The 17,106-nt window shown below is 49.1% G+C and overlaps 1 protein-coding gene across 1 annotated transcript in view; it reads left to right on the top strand.

Annotated features, from left to right (window-relative positions):
- The window catches only part of cep128 (centrosomal protein 128), a 351,185-nt gene that overhangs the window by 303,344 nt on the left and 30,735 nt on the right, over positions 1-17,106 (top strand). Inside the window, exon 20 of the mRNA XM_078406913.1 lies at positions 7,437-7,514. Coding sequence (XP_078263039.1) covers positions 7,437-7,514 — 78 coding nt within the window. The remainder of the gene's footprint in view (positions 1-7,436; positions 7,515-17,106) is intronic.

Raw genomic sequence — 17,106 nt, 5'->3', positions numbered from 1 at the left:
TCTCCGGAGAGAAGGAATGGGTGACCTATTCCTACTCTCCAGAGACGCTGCCTGTCCCGCTGAGTTACTCCAGCTATTTATGCCTCTTGTAACTGTTCTCTAAGTGTTTAGTTTAGTTTCGAGATACAGCGCGGTAACACTTCTTACTTTAACTATGATATTCCCTTATCATGTATCTATACACTGTAAGTGGATCGATAGTAATCGTGTGTTGCCTTTCTGCTGACTGGTTAGCACGCAACAAAAGCTTTCCACTGTACTTGGGTACACCTGACAATAAACTAAACTGAAACTGAAACAGGCCCTTCGGCCCACCGAGTCCGCACCAACCAGTGATCCCTGCACACCAACACTACCCTACACACACTAGGGACAATTTACTATGATACCAAGCCAATTAACCTACCAACCAGTACGTCTTTGGAATGTGGGAGGAAACCGAAGAGGGTGGTGGGTGTATGGAACGAGCTGCCGGAGGAGGTAGTTGAGGCTGGGACTATCCCATCGTTTAAGAAACAGCTAGACAGGTACATGGATAGGACAGGTTTGGAGGGATATGGACCAAATGCTGGCAGGTGGGACTCGTGTAGCTGGGACATTGTTGGCCGGTGTGGGCGAGTTGGGCCGAAGGTCTTGTTTCCACACTGTATCACTATGACTCTATCTTGGAGAAAACCCACGCGGTCTTGAGGAGAACGTACAAACTCCATACAGACAAGACCCGTAGTCGAGATCGACCCCGGGTCTCCGGCGCTGCAAGCTCTGTAAGGCAGCAATTCTACTGCGGCCAGCCAGTGTGGCCTAATCCAACCCTGGTAACACTAGTCAGACCTCACAGTGTCGTACAACCCAGGACTCCTAGAACACTGCACGGGAACAGGCCCTTCAGCCCACAATGTCTGTGCCGAACATGATATCAAGACCAACTCTTAAGTGCCTGCACATAATCCATATCCTGCCATTCTCTGCATGTCCATGTGCCTATCTAAGTCTCTTCAATACCGCTATCGTATCTGCCTTTATCAACAACCCAGATGGGTAGAGCTTTCTAGGCACCCACCATCCTCTGTGTAAAAAAACTTGCCCCATGCATCCCCTTTAAACTTTCCCCCTCTCACCTGAAAGCTATGCCCTCTAGTATTTGATTTTTCCATCCTGGTCTGCCCTATCTATGTCTCTCATAATTTCATGTGCTTCTATCAGGTCTCCCTGCAACCTCCGTCGTTCCTGAGAAAACAATCCGAGTCTGTCCAACCTCTCCCAGAGAGTGTGGAAACAGGCCCTTCGGCCCAACCTGCCCGTACCGACCAGCATGTACCTAAAACCCAGGAGCCTGGTGCTAAAACTGCCCAATCCAGGCATCGTTTTGTTAACCCTTCTCTGCACCATTTCCAAATCCTCCACATCTCACCTACAATGTGGTGACCAAAACTGCACGCAATCCTCCGAATGTGGCCTAACCAAAGTCCTCTAAAGCTACGTCCTGACTCTTGTACTCAATGCCCCCACTACTGCAGGCAAGCATTTCCTTTATCATTGTTACCTTTTTGCATATCTTTCATTAATTTGTACTATATCTCTCTCCGTCATCGTCTAGATTTCTCATTTCCCCTCTCCCTTGACTAGTCTGAAGAAGGGTCACGACCCGAAACGTCACCCATTCCTTCTCTCCAGAGATGCTGCCTGTCCCACTGAGTTACTCTGCCATTTTGTGTCTATCTTATACCTTTCCCCTACAACACAGTTAGCAAAGGAACATTGGTCTTTTTTTAGCTATGTTTGCCTGGCATGAGTTGCTTGCCATGGCATTCTTGATGGAAGTTTGGCACAGTGGCGCAGCGGTAGAGTCGCTGCCTCACAGCGCCCGAGACCCGGGTTCGATCCCGACTACGGCTGCTGCCTGTTTGGAGTTTGTACGTTCACCCCCGTGACCCGCGTGAGTTCTCTCCGAGATCTCCGGTTTCCTCCCGCACTCCAAAGACGTACGGGTTTGTCGGTTAATTGGCTTGGTCTAATTGTAAATTATAAGTGTAAGTGTAAGATGGCGTAAGTGTGCGGGGATCGCCGGTCGGCGCGGACCCGGTGGGTCGAAGGGCCCTTTTCCTCGCTGTATCTCTAAACTAATCTAAACAAAGCTCTATTTGCATTCATACTCGATAGGATCATCCATGTAGTTGAAGACTTCTCATTATGCCATTTAAAATTATAAAGAGGAACGTAGCATTGTGTGAATACAAACTACCAAATCAATGAATAGTTACAGTACATTAGGAAGCTACTCAGCTCATTAATCACTTTGCCCTCTTTGTTATCTCAACAAAAAATTCAGTCCAGTTAGATATGCATGATTTGTCTTTTATAAATCTGGCCTGGTTTTTTCTTTATTCATCCACAGTGCTGGCTTCTCTTTATTGATCCACACATTTGAGAGAGGCGATTCATTTTGGTTCAGATTATTCTTTTCCCACCGCTGAGGCTAAATTGACAGCTCTGTGATTGCTGGGTTTCTGCATCCATTTTGATTTTGAACAAGTGTTTTTGTCATTAAAAGGCACAACGCACTGGAGTAACCCAGCAGGTTTTTAATTTTAGTTTTAGAGATACAGCGCGGAAGCAGGCCCTTTGGCCCATCGAATCCGCGCCGACCAGCGATCCCCGCACACTAACGCCATCCTACACACACTGGGGGCGATTTACACATGCACAAAGCCAATTAACCTACAAAACTGCACGTCTTTGGAGTGTGGGAGGAAACCGGAGATCCCGGAGAAAACCCACGCAGGTCACGGGGAGAACGTACAAACTCCGCACAGACAGCACCCGTAGTCAGGATCGAACCTGGGCCTCTGGCGCTGTGAGGCAGCTGTTCTACCGCTGTGCCACCGTGCCACCCAAATCAGGCAATAGCTGTGGAGAATTAGGTGATGTTTTCGGTCGGGATCTTTCTTCAGACTGATTGTAGTAGGGGGAGCATTGGTGCAAGAAAGCTGGAAGAGAGGTGCAGCCTGGCAAGTGATAGGTGGATATAGGTAGGGATGGTTTGATTGGTGGATGGGTGGTGCAGATGGGATCTGACCCACAATATCACGTATCCACATTCTCCAGAGATGTTGCCTTGCCCGCTGAGTTATTCCAGCACTCTTTGTAAACCAGCATATCCGGAGACGTTGCCTGACCCGCTGAGTTTCTCCAGCATTTTTGACTATCTTTTGAATAAGCCAGCATCCGCATTCCCTTGCCACAGGTTTTACCTGCAGTTCCTTGTGTCTAAGTGTTTAACATTTGCAGTTTGTCCCTTGGCACGCCCCCACATGGCGCTGGATTTGCTGCCTCACAGCGCCAGAGACCCCGGTTCGATCCTGACTACGGGTGCTGTCTGTACGGAGTTTGCACGTTCTCTCTGACCGCGTGGGTTTTCTCCGGGTGCTCCGGTTTCCTCTCACATCCCAAAGACGTACAGGTCTGTAGGTTAATTGGCTTTGGTAAAATTGTAAATTGTCCCTAGCGTGTGTAGGATAGTGTTCGTGTACGGGGTGATCGCTGGTCGGCGCGGACCCGGTGGGCCGAAGGGGCCATGTTTCCGCGCTGTATCTCCAAACTAAACTAAACAAAACATCTATGGAAGATGGACACAAAATGCTGGAGTAACTCAGCGGGACGGGCAGCATCTCTGGAGAGAAGGAATGGGCGACGTTTCGGGTCGAGACCCTTCTTGCGTCTCGACCCGAAACGTCGCCCATTCCTTCTCTCCAGAGATGCTGCCCGTCCGGCTGAGTCACTCCAGCATTATGTGTCTGTCTTCGGTGTAAAGCAGCATCTGCAGTTCCTTGCTATACATCTAAATTACCCCATTGTAGGCAGTGTGTTTCTTGACAAGTCAAGTAAAAAGTGCTCATAAAATACCTCTGCCATACCCTGGGGCTTGAAGTGCAGATCTCTTAATTGGTCTCTGATTAGCCCCGTCTCTCTTTCATCTGAGCTCCATCTGTCTGCTCAGCAGAGCCTCTTTGGATTCTCTTTGATGTTAACTGCCAGTCAAATCTCTCTTTGCGTAAGATATTTTCATTTGTCGTTTCGCCGGTGATGTTTCAGTTCGCAGTCTGGTTCGGGTTCAGGGTTTTATTATCGCCGAGGTACAGCGAAAAGCTTTGCTTCGCATGCTTTCCATCCCAATCGGATAATGCTGCACCTAAATACAATCCAGGCAAACTCAAGTGCAATAGGTGGAGCAAAGGGGAAAGATGCAGAGCGCAGAATATAGTTCTCAGCATTGCAGCGCACCACTTCCAGAGACAAGGTCCAATGTCCGCAATGGGGTAGAGGTGAATCAGACAGGACCCTAACTTACGTAAGGAGCGTTTCATCATCATCATCATCATCGGCGGTCACTGGAAGCTAGTGTGACTGTCCTCTCCGTAGGGTCGGGACGCCCGTGCGTGACTTTGTTTAACGCGGGGAGACTGGTGCACAGACAGCCACCACACGGCCCTTGACAGATCTGGGTCAGCGGTAGAGTTGCTGCCTCACAGCACCAGACACCCGGGTTCGATCCTGACCACGGGTGCTGCCTGCACGGAGTTTGCACGTTCTCCCCGTGACCTGCTTGGGTTTCCTCCGGGTGCTCCGGTTTCCTCCCACACTCCAAAGACGTGTGGGTTTGCAGTGTGTTTGCAGGTTTAGCTTCTGTGAGATTGCTCCTAATGTGTAGGACACGAAACTGGGATAACTTAGAACTCGAGCCCGGGGGATCGCTGGTCGGCGCAGACTTGGTGGGCCGAGGGGCCTGTTTCCAAGCTGTATCTCTAAACTAAAATGCAAGGTTATTTGTGAGTAGGTGCACTTTGAAGCTTTCCTTCCAGTGCACCACACCCAGCCTCTGTGCTTTGTGGATTTAGAAGTTTCATTTAGATGACAGCAACGTTACATACTTTTGAACCAGTATTCAGATCTGGGTTCGATCCTGACTACGGGTGCTGTCTGTACGGAGTTTGTACGTTCTCCCCGTGACCTGCGTGGGTTTTCTCCAGGATCTCCAGTTTCCTCCCACACTCCAAAGACGTACAGGTTTGTAGGTTAATTGGCTTCGGTAAAATTGCAAATGGTCGCCAGTGTGTGTAGAGATAGTGTTAGTGTGCGGGAATCGCTGATCGGCGCGGAGCCGATAAGCCGAAGGGCCTTATTCCATGGTGTATCTCGAAACTAAACGAGTCATGTTAACCCTGGGAAGTTATTCACATTATTGCCTTTATCGTGTCTATCTGTACACTGTGGACGGCTCCATTGTAATCGTGTATTGTCTTTCCGCTGACTGGATAGCACGCTACAAAAGCTTTTCACTGTACCTCGGTACACGTGACAATAAACTAAACTCAAAACTCAAGTCAGGCTCATAAGAGAGACCAGGGTGTTTAATTCTCATGTGTACGGACAATGGAACAATGATATTCTCAGCATAACAGAGGCCTGTAAACACAATACACATAGATAATATAGAATAAACAAAAATTGAGTAACTTAATTTAGATTTTTTTTTAGATTTAGATTTAGATTTAGAGATACAGCGCGGAAACAGGCCCTTCGGCCCACCGGGTCCGCGCCGCCCTGCGATCCCCGCACACTAACACTATCCTACACCCACTAGGGACAATTTTTACATTTACCAAGTCAATTAACCTACAAACCTGTACGTCTTTGGAGTGTGGGAGGAAACGGAAGATCTCGGAGAAAACCCACGCAGGTCACGGGGAGAACGTACAAACTCCGTACAGACAGCGCCCGTAGTCAGGATCGAACCTGAATCTCCGGCGCTGCATTCGCTGTAAGGCAGCAACTCTACCGCTGCACCACCGTGCCGCCACTACTAGTAACTCCAATACTAGTACAAATATCCACAGGCTGTTTGTACCACCAGAGTCAATAGTTCATAGTTGAGGTTAGTGTCAAGAAGCATGATGGTTGTTGGGAAGAAGCTGTTCTTGAACCTGGTGGTGACTGTTTTCAGGCTCCTGTCCCTTCTTCTCGAAGGTAGGCGTGGAATGAGAGCGTGGGCAGGTTGGTGTGGGTCTTTGACCATACTGGGTGCCTTTTTCAAGCAACTCCTCCCACAGTTCCCTTCGACGGTGGGGAGGTCAGTCCCCGTGATGGACTGGGCAATGTCCACCATTCTTTGTAACCTCCTTCGTCCCTGGGCTTACAAGTAGCTGAAGCAGGCCATGATGCAACCAGTCAATAGGCCCTTTACCTGGTCACTCTGGCCAACCTGAGGAGCACCTTCAGCACAGACTGGTCCCACCGAGATGCAGCACAGAACGCCACAGGAGATCCTTCTTCCCTGTGGTTATCAAACTGTACAACTCCTCCCCCTTCTGTCGTGGGGTAGACTGAGACTGACTCCCCTTCTAAGGAATGGATTCACTGGAGTTTAGAAGGATGAGAGGGGATCTTATAGAGACGTATAAAATTATGAAAGGACTGGACAAGCTAGATGCAGGAAAAAATTTCCCAATGTTGGGCGAGTCCAGAACCAGGGGCCACACACAGTCTAAGAATAAAGAGGGAGACCATTTAAAACTGAGGTGAGAAAGAAATCTTTTCACCCAGAGAGTTGTAAATTTGTGGAATTCTCTGCTACAGAGGGCAGTGGAGGCCAATTCACTGGATGAATTTAAAAGAGAGTTAGCGGCTAGCGGAATCAAGGGATATGGGGAGAAGGCAGGCACGGGTTACTGATTGTGGATGATCAGCCATGATCACAATGAATGGCGGTATTTATTTACAAAATGCTGGAGTAACTCAGCAGGTCAGGCAGCATCTCAGGAGAGAAGGAATGGGCGACGTTTTGGGTCGAGACCCTTCTTCAGTGATGTTAGGAGGGGCGGGACAAAGGAAGGATATAGGTGGAGACAGGAAGATAGAGGGAGATCTGGGAAGGGGGAGGGGAAGAGAGGGACAGAGGAACTATCTAAAGTTGGAGAAGTCAATGTTCATACCACTGGGCTGCAAGCTGCCCAGGCGAAATATGAGGTGCTGTTCCTCCAATTTCCGTCTGAAGAAGGGTCTCGACCCGAAACGTCGCCCATTCCTTCTCTCCTGAGATGCTGCCTGACCCGCTGAGTTACTCCAGCATTTTGTGAATAAATACCTTCGATTTGTACCAGCATCTGCTGTTATTTTCTTATACAATGAATGGCGGTGCTGGCTCCAAGGGCCAAATGGCCTCCTCCAGCACCTATTTTCTATGTTTCTATGTTTCCACGTGTGAGATCATCGATCAATGGGGTTTATTTATGAACACATCACTGTGCTGGATGTCACGGGCTGATCTTCAGAGCCAATGTTCAATGTTCGTACTCAGTCCATGTTGGGCTTCGCCTCTGTGAGCCGCTTGAAGAATATGGAGTGGGCCTGAGTGTGTTTTCATTTTGTTCTGAATTTAGAGCACTCAAATGGCATTGGACCACCTTGAATCAGTACCAGAGAGGCTGAGTGTGCTGGATGACACCTGCGATCCGGAGGTAAAGACACTTCACGGTTGTTTTCATAATAAATGCGAACGCTAAACGTGGTAGAGATGAATTGAAGAAAGATCTTTGTGGTGAAACAATATCAGATCATACGTTCCGTTCATGAGTTCCAGGAGCAGAATTCGGCCCATCGAGTCTACTCCGCCGTTCAATCATGGCTGATCTCTCTCTCCCTCTCAACCCCATTCTCCTGCCTTCTCCCCCAGAAACCCTGACACCCGTCCTGATCAAGAATTGATTCCCCGACCCTGGTAAAAGACCTATGCCTTCATCCTATCTCTTTCTCTGTGAGATCACTGCTCATCCTCCTGAGCTTGAGTACTCATCAAGAATCTATCTATCTCTGCCTTAAAAATATCCTTTGACTTGGCCTCCACAGCCCTCTGTGGCAAAGAATTCCACAGATTCGCCACCCTCTGACTGAAGAAATTCATCCTCATCTCCTTCCTAAAGGTACCATCCTTTTATTCTGAGGCTGTGGCCTCTGGTCCTGGACTCTCTCACAAGTGGAAACATCCTCTCCACATCCACTCTATCCAGGCCACTCGGCCCATCAAGTCTACTCCGCCATTCAATCATGGCTGGCCTATCTCTCCTTCTCAACCCCATTCCCCTGCCTTCTCCCCATAACCCATGACACCCGTACTAATCAAATTTAATTTCCAAAATTCCATTAATTCGCCTCATTGCAGGCTCTTTTTAGAAGTATGTGAAATTCTTTATTGGAATGGTTCCTTTTTGTATATTTAGAGGAAAAAACGATGAGAAACATGGATGTGGTAGACAGTCAGAACCTTTTATCCAGACTGACCGGAATAGCTTTCGGGTGAGAGGGGCAAAGTTTAAATGAGATGTGTGTCAAGTCTATTTTACACAGCGGTTGGTAGGTGCCTGGAATGCTTTGCCAGGGATGGTGGTGGAGGCAGATAGGATAGTGGCTTTTAAGAGGCTTTTAGATAGGCACTTGGATATGCAGGGAATATATGGAGGGGTATGGATCACATGGAGGCAGAGGAGATAAGCTTGGCATGGTGTTTGACACGGCCTGACAGATCTGGTCCTGTGCTGTGCTGTTTTGTGTGCTATGTTCTGAGGCACAACTTGATAACCGGTGGGCCAGAATGGACGTGTTTTGTACCAGTCTCATATCAATAGACAATAGGGGCAGGAGGAGGCCATTCGGCCCTTCGAGCCAGCACCGCCATTCAATGTGATCATGGCTGATCATTCTCAATCAGTACCCTGTTCCTGCCTTCTCCCCATACCCCTTGACTCCGCAATCCTTAAGTGCTCCATCTAACTCTCTCTTGAATGCATCCAGAGAATTGGCCTCCACTGCCTTCTGAGGCAGAGAATACCACAGATTTACAACTCTCTGACTGAAAAAGTTTTTCCTCGTCGCCGTTCTAAATGGCCCACCCCTTATTCTTAAACTGTGGCCTTGCCCCAGTGGTATGAATATTAACCTCTCTAACTTCAAGTAACCCTTGCTTTCCCTCTCCATCCCTCCACCATCCTCGTTCTCCGACTAGTTCTACTGTCCTCCGGATTAAATGGTACTGGTTGTGTGCCTCGTTGTCACCTTCCCCGGGGCTAACGATGAACCATTCAACATTTCCTTGACCATCGTCCACTTTTGATCTGTGTTTTCACACCGTGCCCTTCCATACCTCGAGACTCTCTCTCCCTTGACTCTCAGTTTGAAGACGGGTCTCGACCCGAAACGTCACCCATCTCTGGTGAAGGTGCTCCCTGCAGTGCTTTTTAGTTTAGAGATACAGCGCAGAAACAGGCCCTTCGGCCCACCGAGTCCACGCCGACCGGCGATCCCCGCACACTAACACTACCCTGCACAGACTAGCGGCAATTTCACATTTACGCCAAGCCAATTAACCTACAAACTTGCACGTCTTTGGAGTGTGGGAGGAAACCGGAGCACCCGGGGAAAACCCACGCAGGTCACTGCGGGCAAACTCCGTACAGACGGCACCCGTAGTCAGGATGGAACCCGGGTCTCCGGCGCTGTGAGACAGCAATTCTACCGCCGCGCCACCGTGCCTCCCTCCCATACCGTGGTGTTAGATAGGAGATTTCAGGACATAGACGCAACGAGACGATGGACTGGAGACGTGCTCCCAAGTCACATTGGTGCTGCAAGGTTTGGAGGGTGTAGCCCATACAAGGAGCAGCAATGCATTGTGTCCGTGCATGGCTGAAGGCTCTCCTACGAGAGTGCGTGGCCGGACTCAAGACCCGGACTGAGGGATCATGGCCGAACCGAAGGGCAGCACGGTGGTGCAGCGGTAGAGTTGCTGCCTTACAGCGCCAGTGACCCGGGTTCCATCCTGACCGCAGGTGCTGTCTGTACGGAGTTTGTACGTTCTCCCCGTGACCTGCGTGGGTTTTCTCCGTGATTTTAGGTTTCCTCCCACACTCCAAAGACCTACAGGTTTGTAGGTTAATTGGCTTGGTAAATGTACAAATTGTCCCTAGTGGGTGTAGGATGGTGTTAGTGTGCGGGGATCGCTGGTCGGCGCGGACCCGGTGGGCCGAAGGTCCTATTTCCGTGTTGTATCTAAACTAAACTACGACTTGGTGGGACCTATTAATCTTGCGTTTGGGCCATGCCCCTTTAAACCACTCCTATCCATGTACCTGCCGTTTCACAAAATGCTGGAGTAACTCAGCGGGTCAGGCAGCATCTCAGGAGAGAAGGAATGGGTGACGTTTCGGGTCGAGATCCTTCTTCAGATTTATACCAGCATCTGCAGTTATCTTCTTACACTACAAGCACCTGCCATGTGAGGCTAGCATCTTCACCAAAGGCTAGCGATGGGGAAGAGATCAGAGATTATTGGCAAATTGTGGAGGAAGGAACTGCAGGATGCTGGTTGAAACCAAAGATGGACACAGAGTGCTGGAGTAACTCAGCGGGTCAGGTCAGGTCAGGCAGCATCTCTGGAGAACATGGATGGGTGACGCTTCAGGACGGGACCCTTCTTCAGGCAGTCTTTATGTCCTTGATTAAATCTTGTTTGCAAACTTAAAAGAAATTCTCCTTGCAGCTCTTTTCAAATCGAAGACTGTTTTTTTAGAACAGGGTTTTAAAAAAACCGTCTTTAGTCTTTAACAGAGGGCTGGATACGATTTGGGCGTTTTTTTCCTGTCACATTGGTGAACTAGTCAAAAGCTTACCTTCCATTCAATGGTTCAATGGTGCATTGTTTGTCACATGTGCAACTGCATAATGAAATTCTGCATGCGTACCGTACACACGCAGCTGCCGCCATGTTTTGGCGCCATTATTCCAAAGTCCGCTCGGCCCGCCCGCTCGATGTACTGGAGCATTTCCCGCGAAACGATGTCACACTTCTCCCCTGGCCCGGCCATCTCCCGAAGGGCGCCTCATGCAGCCCACCTTGAAGTCTGCAGCTGGAGGCATGACCCCCCCCTCCCCGGTTCACTCTCCTACCGGCCCTCACTCCTCGCAAGTTTGATGAGATATGGGCCAAACGTGGGCAGGTGGGACTAGTGTAGTGGGGACACGTCGGTCGGTGTGGGCAAGATGGGCCGCAGGGCCTGTTTCCACGCTGCACCACTCTATCCAATGCGCTACAACGCTGAGAACTATATTCCGCACTTTGTACCTTCCCCGTTGATTGTTCCATCCTTAGACTTTAGGGATTGAGCGAGGAAACAGGCCTTGCGGCCCACTCAGTCCGCGCCGACCAGCGATCACCCCACACACTAACACAGGGCCCTAGTGAGACCGCACCTGGAGTACTGGGTGCAGTTTTGGTCTCCAAATTTGAGGAAGGATATTCTTGCTATTGAGGGCGTGCAGCGTAGATTTACTAGGTTAATTCCCGGAATGGTGGGACTGTCATATGTTGAAAGACTGGAGCGACTATGCTTGTATACACTGGAATTTAGAAGGATGAGAGGGGATCTTATCGAAACGTATAAGACTATTAAGGGGTTGGACACGTTAGAGGCAGGAAACATGTTCCCAATGTTGGGGGAGTCCAGAACAAGGGGCCACAGATTAAGAATAAGGGGTAGGCCATTTAGAACGGAGATGAAGAAAAACATTTTCAGTCAGTGAGTTGTGAATCTGTGGAATTCTCTGCCTCATAAGGCAGTGGAGGCCAATTCTCTGAATGCATTCAAGAGAGAGCTAGATAGAGCTCTTAAGGATAGTGGAGTCAGGGGGTATGGGGAGAAGGCAGGAACGGGGCACTGATTGAGAATGATCAGCCATGATCACATTGAATGGCGGTGCTGGCTCGAAAGGCCGAATGGCCTCCTCCTGCACCTATGGTCTATTGTCTATCCTACACACACACACGAGGGAACAATTTACAATTTCACCAAAGTCAATTAGCCTGCAGCCCTGTACGTCTTTGGAGTGTGGGAGGAAACCGGAGCACCCGGAGAAAACCCACGGGGAGAACGTACAAACTCCGTACAGGCGGCGCCCGCGGTCAGGATCGAAGCCGGGGTCTCGGGGGCTGTGAGGCAGCAACTCCACCGCCGCGCCACCGTGCAATTATCCAATCTCGGGCAATTATGGTGAAAATTCATTGTTAAAGAAGAACGATAGCCGTGGATCGCCCGATTGACGGCGCTTAACCTTGCCGACCGTAATTTAGAGAACGAGACATGATTCACAATGAGAAGTCAAGACTCTCTCTACAGGTAGCGTGTCACTGCACTTACATTGCAAGCTCGTCGCAGTCAAGAGGACAAAAGCTTCTCCTCCCTCACCAACAAGTGTTACCTGCCTGTTTTTTTCATTGTTCAGTCTGTCTGCATTGCAGTGACTGCACTTCCACTTAATTGATTCCATGTGAAGTGCTTCGAGAGGTTGCCGAATGAATGTGAACACAATTCACTACGAGTCCTCCTTTCATACACGTGTGAGAGCTGAAAGATATTTCAATTGACAGTCAAACAAAAAGCTACCGGGCATTTTGATAGTTTTTTTTTATTGTTTCCCATTTGCAGAGCGCTCCACTGCTGAAATATTTTGTGCCTTTATTTCTCTTCTGCAAAACACACTAAAAAGTAAACCATTGTAGGATGAATTTAAGAGAGAGTTAGATAGAGCTCTAGGGGCTAGCGGATTCAAGGGATATGGGGAGAAGGCAGGCACGGGTTACTGATTGTGGATGATCAGCCATGATCACAATGAATGGTGGTGCTGGCTCGAAGGGCCAAATGGCATCCTCCTGCACCTATTTTCTATGTTTAGACATTGACATAGAAAATAGGTGCAGAAAGACGCCATTTGGCCCTTCGAGCCAGCACCACCATTCTTTGGAAGGAACTGCAGGTGCTGGTTTAAACCGAAGATAGACACAAAATGCTGGAGGAACTCAGCGGGACAGGCAGCATCTCTGGAGAGAAGGAATGTGTAAAGTTTCGGGTCGCGACCCTTCTTCCGACTGATGTCGGGAGAGGGAGGTAGTGTATAGATAAGGAAGTGTAAGGTGTGAAAACAGGACCAAGGGAAAGGGGTTCAAGGGGAATGTCGAATAGAGGGGCCACAGTTTTAGCATAAGGGGTAGGCCATTTAGAACTGAAATGAGGAAAAACTTTTTCAGTCAGAGAGTTGTGAATCTGTGGAATTCTCTGCTTCAGAAGGCAGTGGAGGCCAATTCTCTGAATGCATTCAAGAGAGAGCTAGATAGAGCTCTTAAGGATAGCGGAGTCAGGAGGTATGGGGAGAAGGCAGGAACCTTCTGATTGGGAATGATCAGCCATGATCAGCCATGATCACATTGAATGGCGGTGCTGGCTCGAAGGGCCGAATGGCCTCCTCCTGCACCTATTGTCTATTGTCTATCACTGTCAGCTGGGAGAAAGCAAACAGAGATAAAATGGAGTCGGAGACAGTAAGACTGGTCGGAGAACTGGAAAGGGGAGGGATGGAGAGAGAGGGAAAACTCTCTTATCTAAAACCCAAACTAAAGCTTTGTTTGGGAGCTCCTTCTATCAGTTTTATGGGAAAATAACTGCAGATGCTGGTACAAATCGAAGGTAACTCAGCGGGTCAGGCAGCAGATCATGGAGAGATCATGAAGAAGGGTCTCGACCCGAAACGTCACCCATTCCTTCTCTCCAGAGATGGTGCCTGACCCACTGAGATACTCCAGCATTTTGTGATATCTATCAGTTTTATGTTCGCTTAAAGAGCTGCCCTCACCTCTTGAAACGTCTGGAGCCAAGCTCCTGGTAGGGTCACCCATGGCGGTAAGGTCGAGGGGGAGGTCCCTGACAAAGAGCAATCCAACCAAGACCTCAACGGTGGAACAGGCGGAGGATAGAAACATAGAAAACAGGTGCAGGAGGAGGCCGTTCGGCCCCTCGAGCCAGCACCGCCATTCATTGTGATCATGGCTGATCGTCCACTATCAGTAACCTGTGCCCAACTTCTCCCCATATCCCTTGATTCCACTAGCCTCCCAGAGCTCTATCTAACTCTCTCTTAAATTCATGCAGTGATTTGGCCTCCACTGCCCTCTGTGGCAGAGAATTCCACAAATTCACAACTCTCTGGGTGAAAAAGTTCCTTCTCACCTCAGTTTTAAATGGCCTCCCCTTTATTCTAAGACTGTGTGGCCCCTGGTTCTGGACTCCCCCAACACTGGGAACATTTTTCCTGCATCCAGCTTGTCCAGTCCTTTTATAATTTTATACGTTTCTATAAGATCCCCTCTCACCCTTCTAAACTCCAGTGAATACAAGCCTAGTCTGTTCAATCTTTCCTCATATGGCAGTCCCGCCATACCAGGGATCAATCTCGTGAACCTACGCTGTACTGCCTCAATTACAAGGATGTCCTTCCTCAAATTAGGAGACCAAACCTGTACACAATACTCCAGATGTGGTCTCACCAGGGCCCTATTCAACTGCAGAAGTACTCCTATACTGAAATCCTCTCGTTATGAAGGCCAACATGCCATTAGCTTTCTTCACTGCCTGCTGTACCTGCACGCCAACTTTCAGTGACTGGTGTCCAAGGACACCCAGGTCTCACTGACTTTCGTGGACAGGGGACCCTTTTCTGCTGCGGCCTTCTTCTGCCTTCCCAGCCGTTGTGACTTTAGTGCCGTCTGTACGGAGTTTGTACGTTCTCCCCGTGACCTGCGTGGGTTTTCTCCGAGATCTTCGGTTTCCTCCCACACTCCAAAGACGTACAGGTTTGTACGTTAATTGACTTGGTATAAATGTAAATTGTAAAAAAAAATTGTTTTTGCACCATATCTCAAAACTAAACTAAACCAAACTAAAAGGTAGACACAAAATGTTGTCCCTAGTGGGTGTAGGATAGTGCTAATGTGCGGAGATCGCTGGGCGGCGCGGACCCGGTGGGCCGAAGGGCCTGTTTCCGCGCTGTATCTCTGAATCTAAAAAAAAATCTAGAATGCTGCAGTAACCCAGCTTGACTTGAATTTGCAATCGGTGGTTTTGTGCTGTGACATTTGGAGTTAAACGGATTTGCGTCCTATGTGGCTGAGATAAGGCACATCCTATGAAGATGCAGGGATTAACAAATTGATCAAAGTGATCAAAAGTGCTCACTGCACCAGGCAATATCACAACTCAAAAATATAGAATCCAGACACAGGGAGAAACTAAATGGGCACGATGTTACTCTAATAGGATGTCTCATACTATCAGGTGGATGGTTTCCTTGTGAAATATTGTGGTTTTCCTCGATTAGAAAGTGCCAGTGTTCATTAAACCCAGCTTGCTGACCTGAAAATGCCACTTTTCTTTTTGCATTCGTTCTCAGCGCAGTTGGAAATGCTTCCTAACAGGTTGTTGCTTGTTAGTTCTCCCCTCGCTTGAAGCATTCTCTGACCAGAGCTTGCACTCCAGCAGACAAAATGCACAGGCTCCAGCCTTTCAAACAAACAGGCAGGACATGCCTTTTCAAATCGAAACTGCGGCGCAGCGGGTGGTACTGCTGCCTCGCGGCGCCGGAGATCCGGGTTCGATCCTGACCTCGGCTTCTGCCGATGTAGAGTTTGCAAGTTCTTTCTGTAACCAGGCGGCCACGGTGGCCCATCGGTAGAGCTGCTGCCTCACGGCGCTTACCGCACCAGAGGCCCGGGTTCCATCCTGGCCGCGGGCGCTGTCTGCACGGAGTTTGCACGTTCTCCATGTGACCGCGTGGGTTTTCTCCGGGTGCTCCGGTTTCCTCCACATCCCAAAGACGTGCAGGTTTGTAGGTTGATTGGCTTCTGTAAATTGTCCCTCGTGTTTCGGGAGTGGATGAGAAAGTGGAATAAGACGAATCTAGTATGAATGGATGATCAATGGTTGGCACGGACCTGGTGGGGAGAAGGGCCTGTTTCCATGCTGTCTCTTTAGACTCTAAATTCTAAACATCTGCAGGTTCTTGTTTAGTTTAGAGACAATCCCTTCAGCCCACTGAGTCTGCACTGATCATCGGTCACCCGTTGTAGAGTCATAGAGTGATACAGTATGGAAACAGGCCCCTCACCCACAGCGGCCAACAATGTCCCAGCTACCCTAGTCCCACTTGCCTGCGCTTGGTCCATAACCCTCCAAACCTGTCCTGTCCATGTACCTGTCCAACTGTTTCTTAAATGATGGGACAGTCCCAGCCTCAACTACCTCCTCTGGCAGCTTGTTCCATACACCCGCCACCCTCTGTGTGAAAAAGTTACTCCTCAGATTCCTATTAAATCTTTTCCCCTTCACCTTGAACTTATGTCCTCTGGTCCTCGATTCCTCTACTCTGGGTAAAAGACTCTGCCCGATCTATTCCTCTCATGATTTTGTACACCCCTATAAGATCTCCCCTCATCATCCGGCGCTCCATGAAATAGAGACCCAGCCTGCTCAACCTCTCCCTGTAGCTCACAACCTCTAGTCCTGGCAACATCCTCGTAAACTAAACTAAAAGCCCGTTCACGTTAATTCTATGTTTTCCCACTTTCCTATCCACCCCCTACACACCAGGGGCAATTTACGGAGGCTGATTAACGTACAAAACCACACGTCTTTGGGATGTGGGAGGAAACCGGAGCACCCGGAGAAAACCCACGCCGTCACAGGGGGAACGTGCAAACTCCTCACAGACACCACCTGAGGTCAGGATCAAGTGTTCCCGTGGCACTGTGAGGCAGCAGCTTGATCTTGTGTGTCATCTTTGTATTGTTTGCTTCTGAAAGGTCCCTCTGTACATTTATGGGCCACGAATATAGAAGATCTATATTCCTCTCAGATAGTATCTGCTGCTGTTGGCACATTGGAAGCACTTTGTTCATAGGTCAGAGAAGCAGAATTAATCCATTTGGCCCATCGAGTCTACTCCGCCATTCAATCGTGGCTGATCTCTCTTCCCCTCTCAACCCCATTCTCCTGCCTTCTCCCCGCAACCTTTGACACCCGCACTAATGAAGAACCTGATTGTAAAGGCAGTATAGTGGTATAGCGGTAGAGACCCACGTTCGATCCTGATTACGGGTGCTAGATGGAGAGTGCAGATGGAGTCAATGGAAGGGAGGTTGGTTTGCGTGATGGTCTGGGTTACGTCCACAATTCT

The sequence above is a fragment of the Rhinoraja longicauda genome, chromosome 10 (assembly GCF_053455715.1).
Source record: "Rhinoraja longicauda isolate Sanriku21f chromosome 10, sRhiLon1.1, whole genome shotgun sequence".
Taxonomy (NCBI): domain Eukaryota; kingdom Metazoa; phylum Chordata; class Chondrichthyes; order Rajiformes; family Arhynchobatidae; genus Rhinoraja; species Rhinoraja longicauda.
Note: the sequence above shows the minus strand (reverse complement) of the source record. Positions and strands in the feature narration are given on the sequence as shown.